Source organism: Terrapene carolina, unplaced genomic scaffold (genome assembly GCF_002925995.2).
Source record: "Terrapene carolina triunguis isolate 2854851 unplaced genomic scaffold, T_m_triunguis-2.0 Scaffold58, whole genome shotgun sequence".
Taxonomy (NCBI): Eukaryota; Metazoa; Chordata; order Testudines; family Emydidae; genus Terrapene; species Terrapene triunguis.
The window spans coordinates 52,445,038-52,472,334 of NW_020664409.1; the positions used below are offsets into that span (position 1 = coordinate 52,445,038).

Genomic DNA, 27,297 nt, shown 5'->3' on the forward strand with positions numbered 1-27,297 from the left:
ACACACACACACACACACACACACACACACACACACACACATACACATACACACATACACACACACATACACACACACACACAAATAAAAAAAATTGAGTCAAATTTCAAACAAGTTTCAGCTTAGCCCCTAAATTTCCACAGTAAGACCATTTGGAGAATATAATAAAAGTGTGTAGGTAGAATGAAGAAAATCTCAAGCAATCAAAAAATAATCCCGTTAAAAACAAATAAATAAAACAATAGGATTAATATGCTATGGATTAAAATGCGTTAAAAATCTTGTTTTGATTTATAAAATATTTATATTTGGGAATAACTTTTGCTGAGGTTTAACATTTGTCACATATCTTCACCAAACTGAAATTTAGATGGAGTCACACTCTTAAAAGGCATGCATTACATGCACTTCATAAATTGCCATCTACACTCCCGTAGGTGAACAAAAGCATATTTGTTTGTGAATATTTGCCACTTATGTTCTCAGTTAATGGTTTGTACACATAAATGCAGTAATGGGCTTGTCACAAAAGAAAGGCCCTAAAAACTTCAATGAGAATTTCTGTCTTGCTACACTTAAAAATATTTCTAGTTGATTCTTGTAGAAATAGTAAGAGTTAATATAATGGAAATTATTTAATTGGTTCAGATAAGAGACCTTCCTGAACTGGTTTTGGTATTTCATCTTCTAATGCTTCATAGAAGTCATCTGTTGTAGGAATTTCAAAAGCTTCTTCATATACTTCATCCTTCTCCTGCCGTTCATCATTTAGTCCTTCATCTGCACCTTCCTCATGCTCATCATTTAGTCCTTCATCTGCACCTTCCTCATGCCTCTCTCCTGATTAATAAGAAGTACAGAAGATGTAAACACCATACCCAGCACCCGCTGAATTAAATTTCCAACAAATAATCCACATTCAAATTTATCTCTAGTAGTTCTTAGACATTCCCCAAAATAAGTAGGGTCTTAACCATTATCAGAATGAACTTCTAAAATGCCTGTACATTGATCCAGTGGAACAACGGCTAGGAGAGAAAACCACAGTGACAGATGACATCATCCCTGTCCTCTCTTGATATGTCAAGATGTAACATTTTGAAACATTATTTGTAGACTGGTCAATGGGAGCTACAGGTACTCAGAACCTCTGAAAATCAAGCCAGTTATCAGGGTTTGCTCCCTAGACCACCTAGGTGTCAACAACTTGTTGGCTATCCCCTCACATACAGTTGAAAGGAAATCCAGCGCACCATCATCAAGAATCAATCTCAAATTTGTCTAGTCTGTTGTGCTATTTATAAATTATCCAGTGACTGCAAAGTCTGAATTCATACCGGCTTGTGAATGGAGTGCTTCATGAAGAATGGCCTGGATTTCTTCTTCCAGTTCTGCTTCAACATTCTTGTGCTCTAAATGGGTTATAAAATATGTCAAAAATAGGTGCAAAGGATAACAAAGTTTGCACTTTGCAACTGTTGCAATTAGTTTGTAGAAAAAGATGGACATATTCAGTAAAGCAACTCCTTGACCTCATTAGATCACTGTAGAGTTTTCTATCACCTCTGTAATTAATTGGATTGGAGGCAGGGGATCAGGTAAAATAGGTTGCATTTTTTAAACAGTAAAAATGAACCCCTTTGCCAGACGTCTAGCAATTTCACTGAAGATGAACTGAAAGCATTTCCCTTATGCTTTTTAGTATGTCAAGAACATCAACTTTTCTGTACAACTTTTTTAAGTGACAGTATCACTAGTGATTTCTGATAGTTGCATTCCAGCTGCCATATAGTAATCACCAAGAACTCTCTGATGTTAACCTATACAAAAATAATTACTGCAACATACACAAGAAAAAAAAATTAAAACACAACCCACAACTTTTAAAAATAAAAATGGCAGGCAATGAAAAAAATTGAACTGCTTCAAGTAGCAGTAAAACTCTGTATCTTACCTGATCCACTATTACTTTTTATGGTTCTAAAACCCACCACGTTATTTTAATCCCTTAAATAAAACACTCTGACCTTACGGGCAATGTCATGTGTGTGTCATACTGTAGGGACAGCAAAATACTATCCAAGTCAGTGGGGTTTTTGTTTTGTTAAAATAACGGGCAAATGGTGTCAATTTTTCCACTGGTAAGACTTCCCAAGCAGTTCATGCCACATTACACACACTGTCCCACTTCTGACCCATTTATTTATGGTAAAACCTTTGGCTCATGCTCCACCACACACCTGTTTTAAAAAATTCCTTCAGGTGATTGGTTCTCTTTCCAGCAATTATATAGCTCCATAAATAAGATGTGAACACAGAATATTTTCCAAAGCAGTACTACAGGAGTTAAAAGACAAGCCTGCTGAAAGGAAGTGTATGTATGTATGCATGCATGTGCCTTCAGGACATTGTTTTGTAAGTCTTCACTTTATTTCACCTCTCAGATTTATGGGGTTCTAATTTAAGACACTACCCACACAAAAAAAGAAGAGGTGATAAACAGCAATTCATACTGTATTATCAGATTGAGCTTTCAAAAGTGTCTTGATGAGAAAAAATATGCCATGTCCATATTATTATATTTATTGCTTCCTTTATCATCTCTTTCATGTGATAGAGACAGAAACGGATTACTACAGTTAGGAACGTGCAACTGCTCATTTGTGTACACTTAACTCAATTACAAATACTTAATGTGCACAGGCTAAACCAGAAATTCACAGAAGCATGTGGCCAGTTAGGTGCTCAACTACCCAGTGAATACAAAAATACCCAATGTTAATGAAGACATCAAGCTCTTAATACCTATGTTGAGTCTGCAATGGTTTATATACACAATAACATCTTTGAATATTTGGCCCACACTGTTACTAAAGATACCATTTCTTCTTACAATATGCACATGCTGGAAGGAAGGTTGAGTGTTTGACAGTCACCAGATTTACTCCTGGGGGAATTGTGCACCACTGCGCATGCGCAGAATTTATGTCCCCATCAGATTTCTTTGCTTCTCTGCAGAAAAATGATTTTCTAACAGGGTACAAAGGGAAGTCATAAGAGCAGTCATGAGACCCTCCCCAGCAGTATTTCAGGTGCCCAGCGCAGCTGGCAAAGAGGTAAATCACCACGGGGTAGGGGGCAGGACTGGGGAAGAACTGGCTGGTGGCTCCTACCCTGCACCGGGCTCAGCTCCTAGTCCCAGCTGGGCTGGGGAGAATGGGACTTCCTCTTCCCCTACACAGTATCCCTGGCCATGTGAGACCCACCCCCAGATTTCTCCCCGGCTGTAGGAAGCTCTGCAAACTCTCTCCCTCTCCCCCGCCCTTCCTGCACCAATTGCTCCTCACCTGCAGGAGGCAGGGTCCCTGTACAGGGAGCTGCTCCCCCATCCGCCCAACCCCCATGCATCCAGACCCCCCTCATACCGAGATCCTCCCGCCGAACCTCACCCAGACACCCCACCCACAAAGTCCCACTCCCCCTACACCTGGATCCCCCCCCCACTAAGCCCCTCCATACTTGACACAGAGGGACAGTGCCCTGGGTTGTTTTGGGGGCAGGGCCCTGTCCTTGCGCTGTGTCAGGGTTGGGTGCAGCCTCATCGCTGGATCTGTGTCCCAATGGCGGTGGGGGAGTTCCACAGTGATCTCCCACCTCCGTGCAGCCAGTGGCCTGTGCTCCCCAAAGTCATGCTGGAGCCTTCATTTACTTGACAAATAAAATTTGCAGAATTTTAAAATAGTGTGTGTGTGGAATTTTTAATTTTTTGGCACATAATTTTTAAAATTTTGGTGCAGAATGCCCTAAGGAGTAATCATTGTAAGTTCCACAAAGATGGGACCTGGGTTTTCAATATGAAATTTTTGAACACTTATTTTTCTATCAATTGAAGAAAAATTTAATTTCCTTTTATGAAGTGTGTGTGTGTGTGTGTGTGTGTGTGTGTGTGTGTGTGTATATACACGTACACACCCACAATATATGAGATATGGAAGGAAATACCAGTTTATTAATCCTTATATGATTTTTTTTTTCTGAATTTGAAATTTAAAGATAAAGGTAAACAAAATGGCAACTAATAACTCTTTGTAAAAATCAGTGACCCTTAAATGCCTTCTGGTTCTTCAGTTTTATACACACTGAACATATACTATACAAGTTCATGTCAGCGTCAGCTACTTGAGCGTCTCAACAAATTAAAATATTACTTGTAAAATGGACTAAGTTTTCAGAAAGGAATTCTTTTAGTCCTTGCCCAGAGCCTAGTCCACAGTGGCTCAAACTGAAGAATTTGTCTGAGCCAAGAAAAATGGAATGGGTGTAATCTTTAATGCTTAAGGTAGGGAAAGTACTATTTATAAAAAAAGTATTACCAATAATAGATTTAATTTTTTTTTTATTTCTGATGTCCATAACAAAGGTGGTTTTTTTTTTTAAACTTATTAAACGACAGAACTCCTTTTCAAAACGGTTTCCATAAAACTCTATTTTCAATATTAATTTAAAATAGTAAGACTATTATATATGCAGTTCAAATAGTGACTATTCTTTTTCTAATCCTTTATTTAGCAGCAAAAAAATGAAGTGCATATATGGAGGGAATTGTCAGATAAATTTAAGATTATATAATTAGATACTCTTCTGAAATTCTAAATTCAAGTAAGTGACAACAATGGATTTACAGACACTGGGAGAATAAGTGCTTAAAAGAATATACCAAGCTGTACTCAATTCAATTTAGATAAATAATTTTAATATGATTTTTAGATTAAGTAAATTATAAACACTGAAGAGAAATTTTAACGTTTCCAAAAACCAAGGGATTTAGAAAAAGCACCAAATGTTTGTTTCCATAGGGTGCTTCTTCTGACAAGATTATAGACATAGGATAGAAATTATTTAATACAAAATTGTATGAATAATTTATACTATTAATATTATATATAATCAATTAATAGTAATATTTATATTTATTATTACACCAAGTAGGTACATACATGTATGCAGAAGGGATCACTCAAAGTAGTTAACTTGTGTAATAATACTTTTGGCACTTATGCAGTTCACACATTCAGGTCACTTAAAATCAGTGGGGAAATCGAAAATAAACAACTCAGCTTTTAAATGAATTGTATAGCAAAATTAAATGCTGTAGGAAAACCACCAACGTTTGTATATTCAGATGAAGTGCAACTGTGATAGAATTATTTTTCTTGTGCTTTTTTAGCACAGACTCTAATTTCCAGTTTATTAACAATATGCCCTACATTCATATCTCATTCTGTATAGTCTTATGCACATATTCAATAGGATGTGCTTTCTCAAGAGACAGAAAAAAGAAGATGCAGAAAATAGGTTTTTAGAGTCCAATCCATGCACTGTGGCTGGCAGTAAGTAATATTTGCTGGCAAGCACATGTAAAATTGGGTATTTAATTTATTTCCTTGAATTCTGCATAGGACTGGTGGGTTTTAATCTTTTTGATGTTTTAAGCAAGAAATCTGTTCCTGAAGGTAGATTCTGAACATAAGTAAAAGTACTTGAGTACTGTAGTACATAAGGACTGAATACTTAAAATATGTAGCATTGATTAAACTTTGCCTAGTATTGAGCTTAAAATATTGCAAAAACACAAAAAGGATTTAAATAACAAAAAAAGACCATCTTTTTGTTATGTGTGTGTAAAGTGTAAAACATCGTGTGGTCCTGAGCCTAGTTTGGTGGCCTCTTGGTATTACCACAATACAAATAAATAATAGCAGCAATAACATTATTAATATCTATATAAATAGGCAAAAATAATGGGTTTACAATTGTTTCCACACTTATGTTCTAGCAGTTGAGCCAAATATGAACTCCCAGTATAAACTATTATATATGTAATAATTTAAAAAAAAAATGCTGATCTAATTAAAAAAAAAGCAAGTTTTATGCCTGTATCTTTCAAGTCACAAACTTAAATTGTATATTTTGTCCTCTAACCAGGAGAGCAATAAAATCATGAGACAGCATTCATGTACATTTTTATGTACTGTACTATGTAGTGTACTACCTTCATTTAACACTTGGTGGAGCAACCTAATTAAACTTCGCAGACTACTCAAACTGGCAAATCTGCTCCCATTTTTGATTAAGTACTCTACTACATCTATATGCATACCAGCATTTGTATTCTTACAGAAAAATATGCTGGAACAATACTATACAAATTGTAGTCAAGAATGTTTACAGTCGCTCTTTCTATTGTATGAGCGAACCAGTTAAGAATTTTAATGTTTATTAATTTTATAACAGTTACTTATAGTGAATCCTGAATATTATGGAATAAATTACTACAGTAAACTGACAACTATTAAGAAGTTAAATGGCAAATATTGGCAACAGAAAGAAGGGATTTTTTTTACCTGTGATGAGAGGTCATGCAATTTCACATCCACGCAGACAAAAGTACCATAAGTGAAATGTTTCTTGCCTTTTGTCGTCATGTACAGTTTGTGAGAGACCTTACCTGATGTAACGAATGACTGCTCTGCAGCTTGAATGGACTCTTCGGATTCTGCTGGTGTTGGCTGTGCTGGGACAGATCTTTCTTTAAGTCCTGCATTTTTCAGTTATAAAGTTAACTTTAGGCTTTGTCTTGTCTTGATCTAATTATATATCAGCATGAGAATCTTGATAATCAGCATGAGATTCAATTATATTATCAGTAAAACAAATGGACAGTATAAGCACATGAGGATTTACGCAAGCAATGTACTGTTCTACGTTGTCCTTAACAGTACATTCTCTGCAAAGACTAAAGCATGTTGGGAGGGTTATTTGAAGAATACATTACCCATTTTTCTAATTTCATGTTAAAGATGCCCAAACTTCTTTCTTTGGTATAAGTTTATTGAACAAAATCCACACAGATTTAAACACATCACAATACTGTTCATAGGTTTTGTTTAGTAAGAAAAAATAATGTATGCTGATAAAAAACAGACATTTCTTTTCACTTCAACTATTTCCAAATTTTAAAAATGGTACTTATGTGATTTTTTTTAAGTTGTCTTATCTTGAGTTCTTCTAAAAAGTTTTCATAACGCATAGCTCACAATAAAACTATTGACTAGGCTCGCAAATATAGCTCAATAGATCGTAAAGAAGGCTACAAGCCTAACTGTGCCTTCAGATTCAGCAATCTACCCTTTAGTTCTCTTCAGTCCATAAATCAGGTTCATGAATGTTGTAGCAAAACTATGATTCACGGAGTTCTGGTACACAGGTTTCCCCAATATAGTAAGACTTGATGTACAACTAAATAAGTGCCTCTGGATCTGACTATGATGGAAAACAAGGGAGCTGCACATATACAGTGATCAGTGCTGGAGTAAGAGGGTCACAGAATTTCCAGGGGGGAAGATCACCTAGTCCCATCTTTCATGTGTCCCGTGCAGAATTGTTACCTAACGCACATTTTCCACTTACTTATGAAGTCTAGTTTTGGAAAATAACAAGTGACAGTTTTGAGCCACTCACATTGAGATATTGAGATCTTAGGGTGTAGAACATTTTCAAGAATATCCTGATAATCAGGATAAATTTTCCTCTTCTATAAGAGTGAATACAAGCCAGAGTTCTTACTCAATAACCATACTACAAGGTCTACAAGCTTCCTGTGTTGTTCTCATTGAAACATCAGATTGTATTGTCTGTCTCATTAATAGAAACATTCATTCCTAAAATGTCAAACTCATAACATTTAAAATTGATTATACATCAGATTTGTTTTATGATTAACAAAATCCAACATTAGTCACTGAATAGTGTTCATTAGGGCTCAAACAGGTCTATTTTTTGAGGCCTGAACAATGGAGGGGGCAGTGAGAACTTTAGTTCCCTCAACTCTATTTTAGGTGTTTTTAGCCAGGATTGTGTTATATAGGTGTTTTGTTTTTTTTTTAATTAATTAATTCTCACCAGAACTTGGTCATTTCTCTATCATTTAGGCTAACTATAAGTATTTCAACAGCTCTGTAGGATCTTCTTTCTAATAGTTACAAACACAGCTGAAACATGTCCGTACTTAAAATATTTGAAGCCTGATTGAAAAAAACAAAAACCTGCAGTTCACCACTTTGCATACTAACTCCTCCTCATTTATTTAAAAAAACCTAGCAATTTAGACTTCTTGCTGCACATGCCAAAACAAACTCTCAGTTTCAGATCTCTCACAATATCAACTGAGTTTACAAACTGGGTAGATCAACAGAGCACAAAGTGCATGATAAAATATGCATCCGTGTCTTGGTTTTGTTGTTTCAAGGTCTCCATTTGTCTTTAAGTATAAACTGGCAGAGCAACAGATGTGCTGTAATTATGTGATGGCAAGTCAGGAAGCAAACAAGTTGCTCCAAAGTGAACTACACCGTACCCCTTTAAAATTGACTTTAAGCCACCACTTCAGTTCCATCAGCTTTTTACTATTATTCTGTTTAGAGAATTTTTTTCTGAAAGCTAAATCTGCATTATATACACCTTAATTTCACAACCATTTCTGGGCTATTCTGAACCATTTTTATTTATGTAAACAAGTACTTTTATATTACTTAACGGGATATTTGAAATTACTGTGGTACAAGGATTGTTTAACTCATATCTTTTATACTAATAAAGATCAAGGGTTTTTAAATTAAATTACAAGGAACAGCATGAGCAGACTGTAGCAGATCAGCAAATCCAGAGTTAAAAGATTAATATTGCATATTTGACTTTTTTACTATACTCATGAAAACCAAGCCAATTAAAAAAAACATAACATGGTTTGGGTCACTCTAGTGCAACATACTTATGCAAGACAAAGTGACAAATGTCCTCAGAATATGCACAGAGGACCAACATCTTTCAAAAAGAAGGTACACTATGATGAACAATCTTCTGTTGCGATGTTCCTTTTAAGTATAATTTCCTTGATTGAAACAGTACACACATTTTATTTTCAGGCTCTTAAACATGCCTTTATACAGTAACAACTCTATTGGATTTAGATGTTTGATTTTAATGAAAGGTGTTTATAGAGACAATCCCATGTATTAGGTTACAGAGTGACTGACCTTTCACACACCAAGCATGTGTATGTTTATCCCATTTAAAACTGTATACATATTGGAATTCACATGAAAACGTGAATTAACAATTACAAAGAAACATGATGGTCTGAACTACATTAGAAATTTTCATGAAGCTGCTTTAAAACAGCATTTTAAGTAAGGTTCCAATGCTGCAAAGTCTTACACACATGCTTAACTTTATGCATGGGAATAGTCCCAATGAAATCAATGGGACTTCACATGTATAATCTTTGTAAGATTGGGACATAAGAGGACTGTTGGGTTTTGTGTGTGGCTTTTGGGGGGGGGGGGGCACGGGAACATATGAGGGAGAGTTAATTCTGCCTTTTTTCCTCAATACCACTCCATGCATGCAACTTAAAAATGCAATTTGAAATAATTTATATTGTTAACTGCAATATGGCAGTTCAGAGCTTGGAACAGATAGAGGCATTATAGAAAGTATGACACTCAAATCTCCACCTCCTCTCCCCCCTCCCCCCCAATGTACTTTTCTCTGTTACCAGATATAAGAAAAATGTTGATGTACACACCCTCAATCCAGACACTGGAGGGACCCTAGATGTAATCTGCCAATAGAAGTACTTCCAGTACCTACTTACAAGAAAAGTGTTTCTCTATCAAATATTTATCTTCATTTCCAACAGATTACAATGGAATAAGAGATAAGAGTATTAATATTGTTACTGAAACTTAAACTTAAGAGAAGTCTGGGCTTGTTATGCAAGAATAGATATCAAGTCCCATTTCCAAAGGAGATTTAGAATATTTTTCTAGAGCTGTTCTGAGAGATTTCTATATTCACTCCCACATTTTTGCTAATCATCTCTAAAATGTACCCTGATCAGCACGCAGGTGTGTATATATACACACTTTATATTTTCCCAGTATTTAGAAACTAATTCAGTATGTCATTCCTCCTAATTAGGACAACTTGTGTCACATTGTACTGTAGTATTTGCCATTGTTTTTGTTTTCAAAAACATTGTTTCCTTCACAGCATTATATAAAAGTATACTACTGCACCTGTCACCCATAGGTCTTAAAGCACCTTACAAATACTAAGCCTCAATACAACTAAGCATGCATATATGTACTGGATCAACTGAGAGACAGAAGTGAAGTAGTTTATAGAAGGTCACAGAACAGTTTATGGTAGAACCAGAACTGCGGAGTCAAATTCCAGAACCTTGCTAGGACCACCAGCCACTACAGTCAGTGACCCTCAAGTATCATTTTCAGATTTTGTTCTAGTCTCTTGTAATTTTATTTGCAATGATTCAGCATATAATCAATTCTATTGTTTGTCCAATAAAAATCAGGATTTGTACATAAAGTATTTCTTATATACCAACTAGAAATTAAGTACAGATTTTGTAACATACTGAAATACACTATTTCTGAAGAAATTTTGTAACATCCTATTTACCCCAATTAATAAGACTCTTGGATACTTCTCAATCTTCATTGCTGAAAATAAAACAAAGGAATACCAATCCAAAAAAAAATGAGCTAATGTATAGAAGTAGAACATTTAGAACTATTGTAGGAATAAGCTATTCTATGAGTGGCCGCAATACACAAATCTGTTCTCTAGTCCAGTCCAGCCAAAATACAAATAATGGTACAATGTCAGCTTCCTGAAATTTGATCAGCAAGCAACCACTCCCATTTAGACATCTCAGTAAGTGGCTAGATTTTCAAAAGCGTAAGCGCCCAGAAGCTTCCATTGAGAAGGGAGCTGCTGGCTTCTGAGCAAATTTGCCCCCAATTTTGGGTGCTGAATACTTTTGAAAATCTCACCCATAGTGAACTAACAAAGGTTTCAGACAAAAGATGAAGCCAACACAGCAGTAATTTAGCATAGTAATAGCAATACAAAAACTGTCACAGGACCACTGAAAAACATTACAGCACTCAATAAAAGCATCAGACTCTAACAAATGTGTTTCATTGACACTATTTCTAGTTTGCATGCCTTCTAATGAAATGAGAATTAGTTTCTTACAATAGGAATTTTCACCACTTAGGTAATGTCCAGATTATCATCCAATAATACATTAATAAACTTCTACATATGATTCACAATGTTTTTACACTCTTCACATATCTACAAGAAAAATGTAACACCTTAATAGAAAGCAAGAGACATGTATTTAAGGGTTTGATATTGTATGTAAAAAAAAAAAAAAAAAAAGTCAGATTTCAAAGCTATACCAACAATTTTTAATGTACAGGACTTGTGATCAAATACATTATGTACACATTTGAGCTCCACAGCAGATATTTGTTGTGTGTTTACAACGCAAGTACACACATAAGCAGTCTGCATAATCGTCACTCACACTAATGACTTTCAGAAAAATTGTTACTAATACACTAAATTATGTTACCAATACATTAAGTTTTTCTCACCATCAAATCCCTATTTCTGTTTTTTCTTCTCATCTTCCTTTGCTGAATTTTCAGAAACTCTGGAAGGGATTTTAGCTCTCTTTTTAGTTACTGTGTCTTTCTCTGCTTGAGAAGGGGTAACCTCCTTTTCAGTGGCTGATTTCTTCATAGTCTCCTTGTGTTTCACATTTTTGTCTATTCCTGATTTTCCATTTTCCTTGCCTTTGTCTTTTTTAACCTTGTCAGAATCTTCCCTCAATTTAGCCACCTCAACAACTTTCTTAACCTTTCGGTCAGCAACTTTTCCTTCCATGGATTTTTTTTTCTCTTCTTCAACTTTGTTTTCCTTCTTCCTGGATGCTTCTCTCTCTCTTATTTTCTTGAGTGGTTCTTTAATTGCTTCTTTTACTTTTCATATTTTCATTTAAAAAATGGAAAACGTTAATTAACAGCACCATTTTTAGATCATGGAACACAATTTTGTGCAAGGTATCTGCATAATTTAATGCCAATTGCAGCTCCAAACCCGAATAATCTAAGATGACCACCCATATTATCATCTTCCCCCCCCCCCCAAAATCTAATGCTGGCATAGCTAGCAGCCTATTTTTTATTCTAATTAACCCATAACAAAATTCATGAAATATTTATGCAGAAAGATCTCTTGATGCCTAAATACTTGTTAATTAGGATGGCAATTTAAGCTATTAATACATTTATAAAACTACACAAATCAGATCTGAGTTTCGTACTGAAGTCTTAAATCATGCAGCAGATGCAGAAAATAAGCATCTTATATTAAACTGCTGTATTTTCAATTTCATACTCTAATAAAACTACTTTTCTATAACTAATACTGTTAATTTACTTTTACAGAACACATGCTTTTCAATGACTTTGTCTAACACCTCTTTGATCCTGGTACTTTGAATCTTATAAGATAAAGCAAGAATACCTTCTTTAAAACAAGATCTACTTGTGAATTTTTCAACCTCATAGATCAGCGAGGAAATTTACAGTAACTAATATCTATAGCATAACACTTCAGGGACACTGTCACCTTAGTTAGGCCAAAGATTACAAAAAAAATTAATATGACTAGGAAAAAGGTTGAGCACCCAACAGCGCTGTTAGTGAATTAAAACCAGAATTGGGAGTACTAGAAACTGATAGTAAAAAAAATTAAAAGCAAACTGATCAGTCTAGTTTCATTGTACAAAGAAATACAAATTAAAAGCATCAGAGGTAAATCTGATTTTAAAATCTTGGCATTTTAATCAATAGCATTAATATACATACATTTTATTATGATTTTTATCTTGACATTGTCCCTTTCATACTTAATTTTTTCTTATTTATTTAAAATTACAGTAGCTTACGACTGTGATGCAACATCCAGATAACATGCAAACAAAGCAGATCAACACAGCCTTCTCAACTACTGAAAGTACACTTTAAAAAAAAAAAAAAAAAAAAAAGATGATGATCAGTTACAGTAGTATTCCCCATTTTAAATATAAAGGTATTGGAAATTGGTAGAAATTTTCAAAAGGTGAGGGAATGTTTACACTAATGTTTGTCCTCACTTATCATCAGGATTTAATATTTAATTTCCTTAACAATATGAAGAAAAGGTGATTCGGCAAAATAAAGTTACTTTGATGCTATTTTCATACTTTGTGTGTTTGTGGGGGGGAAATCTATGTCAAAATAACTTTCCACTTTATACTTAAACCTAAAAACTAGAAAAATATTTTGCTTACTATGATGGGGTTAGCATAGAAAAAAAGATTCATTTACTTTCAGCCCTATTCACACTTACAAATAAAAGAAATTAGCCTGGTCCTCTTTCCTATGAAAAGCAGTAGTAATTTTTTACCTATGTAATTTAACAGAAGCAGATTTTCAATCCTTACTCAGGAAAGTCTTCCCTTGAAGCCTACTGGAGGTTTTGCCAGAGTAAATAATAATGAAAGCTGTAATGTAGTGTATTACTAACTGATTACCTGTACCTTCTCATTACATTTTCTGCATATGAAAAGAATATACTCTTTCCATTCATAAAATTTATAATTCAGCCACCATATATCCTCCCAACAGGTTCTCTACATGATGTGCAAGGACTGGAGGCATTTCATAACATTCCTTCGCTACAATATCATACAATTCTTCAGTAAGAACCCAAACACAACAAGTATCTAAATGGCTCATTTATTAATATTTTGGGAAACATACATTTTCAAAACAAGTTATTCCAAACACAACGCAAAACAAAAGCTATAAATTTCAGCTGGCATGCAAAGGTAAGGAAAAATAGTATTCATATGTGCATGAGAACTTTCCCCAGTAGATAATTTTTTTCTAACCATCTTTTCACTGTAAATTAACAAAAAAATAATTTGGTACTCTAGCCTTAGAGGGGAAAAAATGATAACCAATGATGGTGTAAAGTTTGTTACATTCAACAAGCAGGCTGCCCAGTACAGAGTAGTAGATGCAACAGATTATTCCCAGCGAATGTTTCCTCAAATAAAACTAGAATTGCAAACAACCCTAGAAATAACATCCAATTATAATGGGAACAACCACTAAACTCTACCTTAATTTCTAAACCACACTTAAGAATTACTGGATGAAATTCTATGGCTTATGTTAGGTAAATTCCAGACTATATGATCCTAATGGTCCCTCTTCTGCCTGAAGATCAATAAATCCCTTAAATATCTGAAAACAGTAAAGATGTCACTGAAGAGGATTAAGGAACAAAGCAAAATCGGGGTATATATTCAAAATGTATCTCCACACACACCATATGAAATAACAGAGTTGCAAGACAATCAGCGAAATCATGCAAAAAACTTGCACAAAGTGTTTTTAAATAGATTTACATTTAATTATATCCTGTATTAGGAAAGCACTCAAATTAGCTGCAGATGGATAACAGGAATTTGAAATTCTGACTGAGAATTTGCAGGGTATTTGTTTGCTGCATCTCCAACTAAAAAGACAATCACCACATCTAGCATTAGTAGCCAGAGTTCAATTACCTGGTTTGCAAATCTCATGCATTTCAGGCATTAGAAATTATTTGCACAAAACTCACTGACAAAAGACGAATCAAAGTACCTTTGGCCTTAGCTTTTCTCTTGTCTACCCCTCCTGGCTCCTCTCCTGATGTTTGTAAGACGGAAACAGGTTATAAACATATTTTCTGATATTCAATACATTAAGCAAATAACATACATAATTTACCAATCTAGAGCAACAAAATTTCATTGGCTCTTTATGGTAGTTAGAGTTCAGATTTCTTCCAAATGCCAACCATTTCTAAATATATTTTGAATTATATATTTGTTAAAATAAGAGCTCTTTATTGTACTTCCATTTGTTGGAGACAGCATGGATTGCAGGACTGGGCTCAAATTAGGGTCAGATGTTCATGGAACAGTTAAATGATTCCCACAAATACCAACCATAAGCAGACCCCTGCACCCATCACACAGCCAGCAACAAAAGGATAATAGACCATTACCACCATGGTGATGGCAGCCTTCCCTACCAATGAGAAAACTTACTTCAGTAGATGTGTAATCTGCTACTGCATAGCCAGCCAGTGAGATGAAGACCAAGTACGGTATGTGTCTGGAGCTATAGGTACTTTAATTGAAACAACTTTCAAACTACTAAATGTATCCACCAATTGATTATATTAACACTTTTGGCCTCTACAGTTAAGTTGTGTAATTTGTGCTTAAAACTGACAAAAAATGGCTTTATTACACTGAAAAAAAGACTTTTTGAACTGCTAGCCCTACACACTTGATCTGAGATCTGAAAGCCAAACTGCGTTCTCTCCTCATGCTTTAACATCAGTGATAAAATAGTTAAGGCCTAACTTGGCTGGCAAAATTACACTTGTGTAACTTTACTGCCTCCAGTGAATAAACTTACAAGATCTAAATAAATCACTCAGTTGAAGCAAAAGGAGGAGTACTATTGAGCCAATGGAGATAGCAGAATTAATAAAACTTATTTAGCAAACTTATGAACCAAGTAAATATGAAAACACATCTTAAGCTGTTACAGTGTTTAATAATTTAAAATGGTAAAAAAAAATCTGGTTATTTCAAAAGCCTTTTGCATAAATAAGAAAGTGATTTAATTAGGGAAAAAAACGTACAGAACTTAAATTTTACCTTTCCCCAAAAAGATCTGTAATTTAAAACTTTATTTTAAATTGAAATGTGCATACTCCATAGGGAGAGAGCTCAACAAATACCCTGTTTGTGTTTTATGGATGTATCACTTGTTTATAGATACCCATAATTTGCTGCAGTCTAACTCTTCTTATGCAGACAAAGAACAGTCCTCAAGTTCTGAGCAAGTTATTAATGCAGCCCTCAGGTGTGCAAATTTTACATGCCCTTCTATTTAGCAAGCCAACTAATAGATAGTATCATTTCCAAATCAAACCATGTCTATTATCATTCTTGGTCACAGAATTCTACAGTAAAAATCTCTCTACACTTAAAACAAGAACACACTTTAAAATTACTACTATATTTTGATCTAATTTGAATGCTTTACAAACTTTTGGCATCAATATTAGTTTTGTTTTGTTAGAGAGAATTATTATGGTAAACTAATATGATTTCAACAAAACAAAACCCTTACCGCATATAAGCAGTTAATGCCTTACAAGGTGAATATTAACATATTATAGTTATACCTTTCTAGGAGAACAATGTAATAGCTGAAAGCAATTCTATACCACACTGCTACATACATACATATATACATACATAAACAGCTAGCCACAAGAAAGATTTCAACCAAATCCGTAACTTTTCCTGAAAAATTTATTTTGGCTGTACGTACCACATTTTTTAGAAGATACTAAAATATAGTTTACATAAATTTGAAGGCATATATTGTAAGTGTCAGTATTAGTACCATTTCAATCATATGTGATAAACATATGTGACAAAGTCAGGCCGGACAGCTGCAGAAGGGTCTGGGAAAACAGGTATGTTAGCCCTAGAATGCTAAAGGCCCTTTTTCCTACAAGCTGGGAAGGGGTTACTTCAGGTCAATTAAGGACACCTGAGTCCAATTAAGGGCTGCCTGAAACTTGTTAAAATCTCTCTCCTGGTGCAGGTGAAGACAAACTGCTTCAAGGCTGGTGGCAGCAGGGAGACAGGCTTCTCCATAGGGGAGACACCCAAATGCAGTGCCTGTTTAGGGGAAGGACTGAGACCCCGGGGCCAGTGACAGGACAACACCTGCCCCAGTGAGGGGCCAGGGAAAGGTATTCCCCTTTAGTTTCGGTGCGTTATAGACTTGTTTTCTTTTGTTTGGCCAAGGACCACTCCTCAGGCCTTCCCCAAGGCTTACCAGGAAGGCTCTGAGAAACAAACCCCAAAGAGGGAAGACAGACACACTCCATAGTGGGGCTGATTTACCCCAGACCCTATCCCTGCCGGAGGAGGGAGCACTAAGTCCAGCGAGGCAGAAGGGGTGGCTTGCCACACATACTATTTCCAAATTTTATGACAGATTTGGAGACTTCTGCAATTCTTTTCACAAGCTGCTTACTAAATTATGTAAAAACAAATATTACTATAAATATAGTATCTTTTCATAATTCCTAATGTTAATCAAGTTGGTATTACACAACTCTACTTAAGGGACACTAACTCTTAAAACATTACACACAAGATATTCTTACACTTGTATGACAAATTTTTTTAATACAAAAGAAAATGTAGAATGAATCACACAAATAAAGCACCTCAAGCATTTCATCCCTAGAGAAATACACAAGTACTATTAATTCAGAAAGAACAGCATTCAAAGACAAAGAATAGTTAGAGTATTTAATACAAAATGAAACTTCTAAAGGATATATCATTTTAAAGCTGTTCACACTTTATACTTTTGATGTACAAGACCTTCTTGGAAACTTCCAAGTTTCACTCTTTAAAAATAAATAAATTAAAAAACAATTTACTTCTATTTTATTTGACAAAATGTTCATTTTTTTCTAAACGTTTAAATTAACATGACTGAATACACTTTTGAAGTGCCTTTGAGTGTCAGTTTCATTAATTGAGGTCAACATACACCTCTACCCAGATATAACGCGACCCGATAGAACACGAATTCGGATATAACGCGGTAAAGCAGCGCTCCAGGGGGGGCGGGGCTGCGCACTCCGGCGGATCAAAGCAAGTTCGATATAACGCGGTTTCACCTATAATGCAGTAAGATTTTTTGGCTCCCAAGGACAGCGTTATACCGAGGTAGAGGTGTATATCTAGAGAACTGCTGATGCTATGCTGGTTTGGTTTGTTCAAAAATAAATAAATAAAATGGTAACTTTCTCTTTTTTTTAAAAAATGCACATGAAAATGCTCATAAAATGTCACCGATTTTTAAGCAGTATTCCCAGTTGATGGGGAATTCTGTTTGAATACTGACAGCATGATTTGGTCTTATACATACGGAGGACATTCCCCCATCAGTTTACAACTCTTAGGTGGATTTTATTTTAAGGTAAAACGTAAATATTTCTGAGCTAGTTTCTAACAAAAGAAGGTCCTGTTTTCCCAGGAGTCACAATGCTGAACTTAGTATTAATGATATTAAAGCTATAGTACAATTGTTTAATGAAATTTTAAAGAGTTAAATTACCTCAAATCCATTACTGACATTGACATTATTTGTTACTATACTTGTTCTACAAATGTAAAGCACATTTACTAGAACTGTAAGTAAACATCAAAGGCTACATTTTCATACTTAGAAATAACTTTTGTAGTTCACATTCAGTCTGAGCATATTTGTTGCCATACCCCAGAAAGTTCCATCAGGTACATCAGAGTAGCAGAAAGAAAAGAGTTTCATGTCAGTCCACCACCAAGCAGTTTCCCAAACTAGCTATCTTTAGCTTGCATACAAAAAGTTTATCTCTAGCAGAAGATTAACAAAGGAAGATATTTAAATTGTGGAACTAAGAACACAAAAGTAAGTTTCCAAACAAGAAGTTAATCTTTATATTATAAAATCAGGTGTTCAAGATCGGTGGATTTACATATCTATCTATCTATCTATCTATCTATACTCCATAAAAGAATCACAAGAGAAAACTAATTTATGCTTTTTTTGGTCTTGTCCATGTCACTTTTTACTTCTGCAACATACTATATTGGAATTTTATGGCCTTCTGCTCAACCAAAATAGTTTGCTTATAAAAGGCTATCACTTACCTTAAGTTGGATTCTATTTGCTACCAAGTTTTGTGTGTCCTTCAGGTAACCAGGCAAATCAGAGCTTGGAAAGATGTTCTTCCCACACTCCGAAATACAAGAGCTTTGCAGTTTACACAGCTAGCATAACAAAGGATTGCAGAAACTGCTGTCAAGTCATTCAGAGTAAGCTTCTCTCAAGACTCTTTTGCTTGCCTGATCACTTAACTATGAAAGGAAGAACTGAGTCATAGCCATAGTACATTTGAGCCGAAAGATGCTGACCTAAAATCTGTTAAACACTTCCCTCAATTGTATGGATCCCAAGAATATCTGGGACGGAATGTATGTTGTTAGAGGAGATTCATAACTCAGATTATCAGCTTTCTCTCTGAATAGAAAGAATTGGGCTTTAAAAAAATTGATTTTTTTTTTTGTGACGATAAAATCACAGATGTAGGAGTATTGCATCTTGTTTGCAAAGTAGAAACAAAGTCCAAGAAGTCTTTTGTCTTTGTTAGCCTCAGAGTGGAAGAACCATTCACAGGTGCAACACAACTATGAAAACTGATTGAAAAAACCCCTTGGTAGTGGTGCAGCAGCATGAAATTAATTAATTACTATAGAAAGCTACCTTGCTGGATGGCTATGGAGTTGGGAAACATCAGTGCAGACTGACTGAATGAACCACACTGACAGACTTTGACCTCAAAGTATTAAGCAAAAAATGTTTTTAAAAAATGGATTTGTTCTATCCTACCATTTTTACTAACAGGAGCTGCAATAAAAATCTTCCCTAACCATTCAACGCCTTCCCTTCCTTTCCTCCCCCCCCCCCCCCCCATAACCTAAATGAATAATTCATAAAATTTTAATTTCTTCTAAGGTAAGTCACTGGAGACTGACTAAAGATACAAAATTATGAAATGTTACCTTAGAATGAGCAGTCTTCTAACCAACTGCCCTTGAAAAAGTTTAAGAGTGAAAGTTTTAAATATACTTCTTTTAAAAAAAAAAAAGCTCCAAAATATATGCAATAGTAATCTCAAAAGATATATAAACATTTCTTGGGTTCATTTTATTAACTTTAATATAACTGATTCCAGTCATTCTAAACATTGTCCCTTAAAAAAGATTGCTTACACTTTCACATTAAATACTGTTGAAGATGTCACAGAAATCAGGGGTTCAGCCTTTAAATATATTATCAGCCATTACAATTTTTGTGGGTGGAACAGAACTATAACTTTCATGTAACTCATTTTTATTAGTATCACAGCAAAGCAAGCAAAAGCTTATGCACAAACATTAATGACTTCCCAGCATCCATTAGCTCAGCTCACTAAACAGTATTTTTAATAAAAAACTTAACGTCTGATCAGCTTAACAGCACTCCCCCTAACCATTGTGTAGAAAATAAAAATGATAAACACAGAATTACCGATTTTCTCTTCTAGAATAAAATGACAGTAGATTGCACAAGTTAGAAGAATCATATTTCATATTTACAATTAAGATTGTAAAGGGTTGTGAGTTCAATCCTTGAGGGGGCTGGGGCAAAAATCAGTACTTGGTCCAGCTAGTGAAGGCCGGGGGCTGGACTCAATGACCTTTCGGGGTCCCTTCCAGTTCTATGAAATATATCTATCTCCATATATTTTTTATTTTATTTTAACCCATTCAGCTAAGGGTCAGCATGCCTAGTTTTTGAAGTGTCACGTTATTTAGCCCAATGCTTTTCTGAGCTCTCTGGAAAACCTAACAATTTTACAAATGCAATGTGTCATATAATATCCTGTTTGTAGGTTGTGGACTTTAATTCTGATAACTGCTTGCATTTTGAAATTTTCCATCTATAGGACTTGGAGAGCATAAGGGAGCAGAACAGAGAAAGGCATCCAGAAATACTGTTCATAAAAATTCTGGAGAGGTGGAGAGAATCATTAACTGCAGCTTTTTTAAAGCAACAGGACACTTATTTGATGCAACTCCATACACTTTATTAAAAATAACCTTTTGAGAAAGTTGAAGACCATCATAAATGTATCCCAAGGGAAAATATTTAGTCATAAATCTTCACAGCAAAATTAATAATATGGTATAGGATGTAAGTTTAGTTCATGTCACATTAACAAGACCTCACAGAACAGTATTTTCTCATTTAGGACTACAAAATAAACTGAGAATTCTTCTTTTATGCTGTATATACACATTCCATTAAAATATGTATCATCACTTAACTTCAACTGTTATACGTAACCCTGCTCTCTTTTCTGAACATATTTTAGATCATATCAATGTATGTGGAAGTAAATGAAATTTTGCACATTTTACACATTTCTTTGGCTTTTGTAGAATATTTTAATATACCCAACGTATTTAAAAAGTGAATTAAGTCACAAAGGACAACCATATGTTCAGATTTTCCTGGCCAAAGCTTCTTTTTGGGTCTCTCTTCTCTATCCAAGGGGGATTATATAAACAATAGGAAATGTCCTACATTTTTGCAGAGCAGACAATCTGCAGCTCAGAAAGACCCCCCGATTGAGCCGCTTCCCAACTGATCCCTAACCTGCAGCTAACTGGTCTAGCAAGCCATGGGTGCTGGATCCCACCCACCCAGTTCCTGGCTCTCAGCCCTGGGCAAGAGGTTCCACAGGGAGGCACTGACTAATGGCTGTCGCTGCATCCTGAGCTTGGGCCAGACGCTCTGCCACGGTGACAGACAGCGATACTGCCCCCACCTCCAGTGAGTACCCCTGCTGCAGGCATCCCCTCTCCTCCCCCCAGGTCCCTCCTTTGGTAGTGTCCTCTTTTTGGGAACCTGAAATATGGTAACCCTAAGTTTAGGCTTTAGCCCACCATTTTGTTAAATGGGCATTTCAGAACAAACTATGTAAGGTTCAAGAATATTGTTTGTACTTAGACAAGATGGAATTGAGTTTCAGTTCTAACTATTCCCTTGCTTACTTGAATATAACTGTAGGCCTGACTTGACATAGGTAACGTGCATCATTTCTTAATGGGCATGATTAGGAAAGTGAATGGAAAGTTAGACTGTAAATAGGGGCTGAACAAGCAGTACGTTGAAGTTGTGATGTCTATGCTAGTTAAGATAAGCCGGGACACCCCAATGCTAGGGACAATGGACAAGATAAATATGGAATCTAAAGATCAGGTTCTATATGAGCAGCACATGGGAAGAGCAGGCTGTACAGGGATAGATTCCTGAAAAGTAATCAAGCCAATTCAAAAACATGTGATGCAATGTCATAAACATATATTTAAATGTATGTAAAGGAAGAGGTTTTCTGTGTAACTTTGGATATGTGGTATGCCCTATACCCAGCCCCTACGCTTGAGTCTGATCTACTCAGCGTAGCTTTCCTGTATGCCAAATAAAGGAACCTGAGTGATTAAATGTGGAGTTGAACTGAGTTTCTGGATCCCGGAGAACCAGATGAAGTGTTCTCCCAGAACCGGAGAAGGTGTTCTGGATAAGCTGAATGGAAAAGGTCTTGGAGGGAATCCCAACAATAAACAAACTTATTTTAATTTTTTTAAAAACACTAAAGTAAAATTAAAACTCACTAATCTTGTATTAGGACCTCCAAGACTGAAGTCCCTCACATCGTTAGATAACAATTAACATATTTCAGTGCAATGAAACTAAGTTTTTATCATAGGTTTTCAGAGTGGGATTTCACAATTGCTCAGCATTGACTTAACACTGCTCCCACTGATGTCAATGGGATTTTAGGGTACATCTACACCTCAAATTAAGTTGTAATTGTAGCACAGTTAGGAATACCCACACTAGCTGTAATCAGGCTAGTGCAGAACAGTGGAAATATGGTGGCTTCAGTGTTGGCTATGTCCCATAAGAAGCCAACTGGGGACTCTGAATATGTTCTCAGGTTGCTTCCACCATTTTCCTTGGAAAACGCCCTTACATTCTTAATATGTCTTATTGTTGAGAAATGTTCATGACACTCAACGAGACCTTTCCCTCCCTTCATTTTATCTTGTTTCTTTGGGTTATACCCTACTCTAAGTAATTATTGCCCATTCTGGGTGTTTGCAGTTCCCTAATATTTCTAGACAAATTCTGTACCTCACTCCACAATTTACTTGCAGTTCAAGAAGCCACCTACACTTAGTTTCATTTTGAATTACATATCAATGCTGTCCGAGCTACAATACTATTTATATATCTTTAAAACTGCCACGTCAATTCAAAATTCATTTAAAATAAAGCACATTACGTTTCAGCCTGGATATGACAAATTAAAACCCTGAGATACGAGTTTCATAGTCGAAACTTTTTACAAAACGTACGCATAGCAAAGTTAACCGGCATCATTAACAAAATGCTTATGGTATTGTCAACATTAAAATTCTATCAAAGAATTAATTATATGAATATACCATATTTGTATATTAAAATGAGATCTCAGTTCAGGGTTTCTGAACTAGATAAGAACTGAAGCTGATTGAACACCACTGAATACCTGCCTCTCTATGGCAGTTACCTTCACTATCAACAAATCCACATATGCCAAAATAGACTTTGGAAACATGCATTAAACAATTTAACAGATTAACCCTTGAAAAAATGGAATCAGGTTTGTTGAATTTGGCAAAAAATAGAAGACATTAAATTCTACTTTGTGTGGAGTAATCTTTAATATATTTCATCATTACATAAGAAATACATATTCACAATTCCCCACTTTCATAAAATGCCCACTAAAAAAATCCCTTGAAAACAGATCAGAACAGCCCTTAGGGTGTGATTATTATACAAAAAATTAGACTGAAAACTCTCTTTCAAATTAGACAAACATATTGACATGCTATTTCCTAAATACGGTATGTTAACTAACCTAGAACAAAATAATTTTTATACATTTACAAGCACTATTAATACAGTGCTTCTAATTAAAGGGGTAAAAAGCATGTATCTGAGAAATCAGTGAATTACAAAATTAAATTTTAAATTTAAGGTATGAATAATTTATCATATGGTATTTCATAAGAGCACTCATTTGTATAATAGCTATATTAGTAAGGATTAACATATAAATATATATTTACATAACATATTAATCATGCCAGAATATCTTGTAATCAAGCCCATTACAAAATGCCTCAATTAATGCTTGTTAGAAAGTCAAATGTTTATAAGGGGTAACGGTACAGCTTACTATAGTTAGTTTGCCATCTTTAGTGCACAAAATGCACAAATTGTTGAAGCAAAACCATACAGAAGCCAACTACGTAACTGCAGACACTTTTTATTTAGTTATTTTATCCTAGGCATAATTACACATTTGTGTAAATGTTAATCTCTCTGTCACAAAATGGAGAAAGTCACTGAAAGGCTTTTCAAGTAGTGAAACTATATCACATGGCTGGCTGATTTTAGCTCATATTTAGAATGTTCATTAAAGGTTTGGTTTGGTTTGTTTTTTAATCCACCCACTGCCATAAAGCCCTGTCATATTAAGATTGATGATTGCATGGACATTTTCACAAGCCAATAAAATTAGCCCCTGAATCAGTCACTGGTTCTGTAAATCCAAAATAACGCAAGTCTTTTTTCCCTGAACCCCTTCATTCTGTGACGTACCATCAACATCATCTGCAGCTTCGCTCTCTTCTTCTTCTAGTATTTCAAAAGGAGTCATTACATCATAGAGAAATGAGAGGAAGCCATAAAACCAATCAGAACTTTCCTCTGCTAAAATATTAAGGACTTCCTCAAGGGAATCAATATTTTCATTACTGCCATCTTTGGTCAAGCCTACACAAGAATAGAGGAAAGAGAGAAAGAGAAAAAAAGGAGAGCAGTTAGGTGGAAAAAGGAAACTGAAGAAGGAGGATCTATGAAAGACATCTCATGTCATAGACAGCAGTCTTTACAGGAATGCTAATTAGAAATAGAAGAGAGGTTACAAAAAGTGTCACCTTGCAAAGAAGTAGAGATTCATATTTGGACAATACATACACCATGTCATTGTTTCAGGCAACAAGGCAAATCTGGTTCCTCTTTCACACCTTCCTCCCTGTAAACAAACTGAATAATGATCATATTCATCTTGTCTCTTGTGGCACTTAATATTAAAAAGGCAGGAGCTGTCTTAGGTAACTTCTTTTTTTTTGTTTTTTCCCCCTGACTTTCCTAACTGTTGTTCTTAGAGATGTGTTGCTCATTTCCATTCCATGTTAGCTGTGCACATGGGTGCACAAACACCTGCTGGAGATTTTTCCCCTCGTGGTATCGATAGGGCAGGGGCATCAATGGCCCCGTGCCCTCTCAGTTCCTTCTTGCGGCAACTCTGACAGAGGGGCAGGAGGGGTGGAGGGGTCATGGAATGGACATGCGCAACACATCTCAAAAAACAACAGATACGAAAGGTAGGTAACCATTTTTTTTTTCTTTGAGTGCTTGCTCATGTTGATTCCATGTTCGGTGACTCAGAAGCAGTATCCCTGGAGGTGGGCTCAGAGTTCACAGGCATGCTGATTGCTTTGGGAGAACAGTGTTACATGCGTCGTCCCAGGCCTGCTGGGTGATAGTGTAGTGGGATGCAAAGGTATGAATAGATGACCATGTCACGGCTCTGCAGATGTCTGGGATCAGAACTTGTGCGAGGAAGACCACTGACGAATCTTGAACTCTCACTGAATAGGCCGTCAAGATGGCTGGCAGCGGAACCTTTGCATGCTCATAGCAAAACCTGATGCAAGAGGTTATCCAGGACGAGATTCTCTGGGATGACATGGGCAGACCGTTCATCCTGTCTGCCACAAAGAGCTGTGTTGACTTGCAAAAGAGTCTAGTCCTTTCAATGTAGAAGGCCAGGGCACGCCTAATGCATGCAGACCATATTCCTCATCCAAACCGTGGGGCTTCGGGAATAAGACAGGCAGAAAAAAACCTGGCTGTAGTGGAACTGTGATGCCACCTTTAGCAAGAAGGCCAAATGGGGATGCAGCTGGACCTTTTATTTGAAGAACACTGTGTAAGGGGGTTTGAAGTCAGGGCTCTGATTTCGGAGACCCTTCTAACCGACATGATTGCCACTAGGAAGGCAATGTTCCAGGAGAGCAGCAGCGAACAAGAAGCCATTGGCTCAAAATGGAGCTGCGTAAGCCTGGACAGAACCAGATTTAGGTCCCACAGGGACCAGGACATGGACCTGTGGGTATAGTTTCTCTAAGCCCTTGAGGAACCAGACTGTCATCACACAGAGAATACTGACCTGCCCTGGACTGGAGGATGGAAGGTCAAAATGGTCACCAAATGGATCCTGACCAAGGATAGAGCCAGACCATGGTGCTTCAGGTGGAGCAGGTAGTCCAAGATGGTCTATAGAAATGACTATGTCGGGGCAAGACTCTGATCAGCTGCCCAATAGGTGAAGTGCTTCCACTTGGCCAAGTAGGTCTTTCTGGTGGAGGGTTTTCTGCTACCTAGTAAAACCTCTTGGACCTGCTCCAATCAGGCTCGTTCCTCCCAGTTCAGCCACACAGCAGTCAGGCCGCCAGGTGCAGGGATGTGAGGTTCAGATGGAGTAAACAGCCTTGGTTCTGGGAGATCAAGTCCTGGTGCATCATGAGCTCTAATCCAGCTGCTACCAAAAGTTCTAGAAGTATGCTATACCAATGCTGGGGGCGATTAGGATTATCTTTCCTTTGTCTCTCAATCTTTAAAGAGGCCCTTGTGAACCAACGGTATCGATGGAAAGGCGTACAGCAGACTCCCCCCCCCTCCCTCCCCCAGATGATGGGAGCAGAAAGGCATTGGACAGGGAGCACTTGCTGAGCCCTCACATTGAGCAGAACTGCTACCATTTCCTGTTCTGCCTGATGGCGAACAGGTCCATTTGGAAATTCCACCACTTCTGGAAGATGGCGCTGACTACCTCAGGGTGGAGAGACCATTCGTGGTGAGAGGAAAAGGACCTGCTAAGGCAATCCACCAGTGTATTCCAGTCCCCTGAAAGGTGCACTGTCTTGAGGTGAAGATGTTGGACGAAGAAGTCCGACAACCGTAACGCCTCCTGACACAGGGCTGAGGAACGAGCCCCTCCTTGTTTATTAGAGAACATCAAGGCTATATTGTCCGTCAGTATCTGCACCACCTTGCCCAAGAGGTAAGGAAGAAACACCTGGCAAGCCAAGCAAATCTCCCTCAGTTCCCTGATATTCATGGTGAGGGAGAGTTCCTCCTGTGACCAGAGATTTTGGGTACTGCAATTGCCAAGGTGGGCTCCCCACTCCAGGTCTGATGCATCTGATACCAATGTCACTGACGGGCACAGAGTGGCAAAGGGACTCCCGGTCATTACTGATCACGGATCTGCCCACCAAGTCAATGATGTGAGAACGGCAGACGAGATTGTGAGGAATAATTCCAGGTGGTGTTTGCTGGAGGAGTTGAGGTCTGAAGAGCAGCCACGCATACTGTGCATGCTGCCATGTGCCCCAGCAATCTCAAAACATACCCGAGGGGTCCTGAGCGGGTGAGATCTGAC

At 36.6% G+C, this 27,297-nt stretch overlaps 1 protein-coding gene across 1 annotated transcript in view; it reads right to left on the reverse strand.

The window, feature by feature from the left end:
* ASPH (aspartate beta-hydroxylase) overlaps window positions 1–27,297 on the reverse strand; it is a 167,513-nt gene that overhangs the window by 125,062 nt on the left and 15,154 nt on the right. The window contains exons 5-9 of the mRNA XM_026662251.2: window positions 24,387–24,560; window positions 14,634–14,678; window positions 6,509–6,598; window positions 1,338–1,412; window positions 658–840 (exon numbers count right to left, since the gene is read on the reverse strand). Of these exons, the coding sequence (XP_026518036.2) occupies window positions 658–840; window positions 1,338–1,412; window positions 6,509–6,598; window positions 14,634–14,678; window positions 24,387–24,560 (567 nt within the window). The remainder of the gene's footprint in view (window positions 1–657; window positions 841–1,337; window positions 1,413–6,508; window positions 6,599–14,633; window positions 14,679–24,386; window positions 24,561–27,297) is intronic.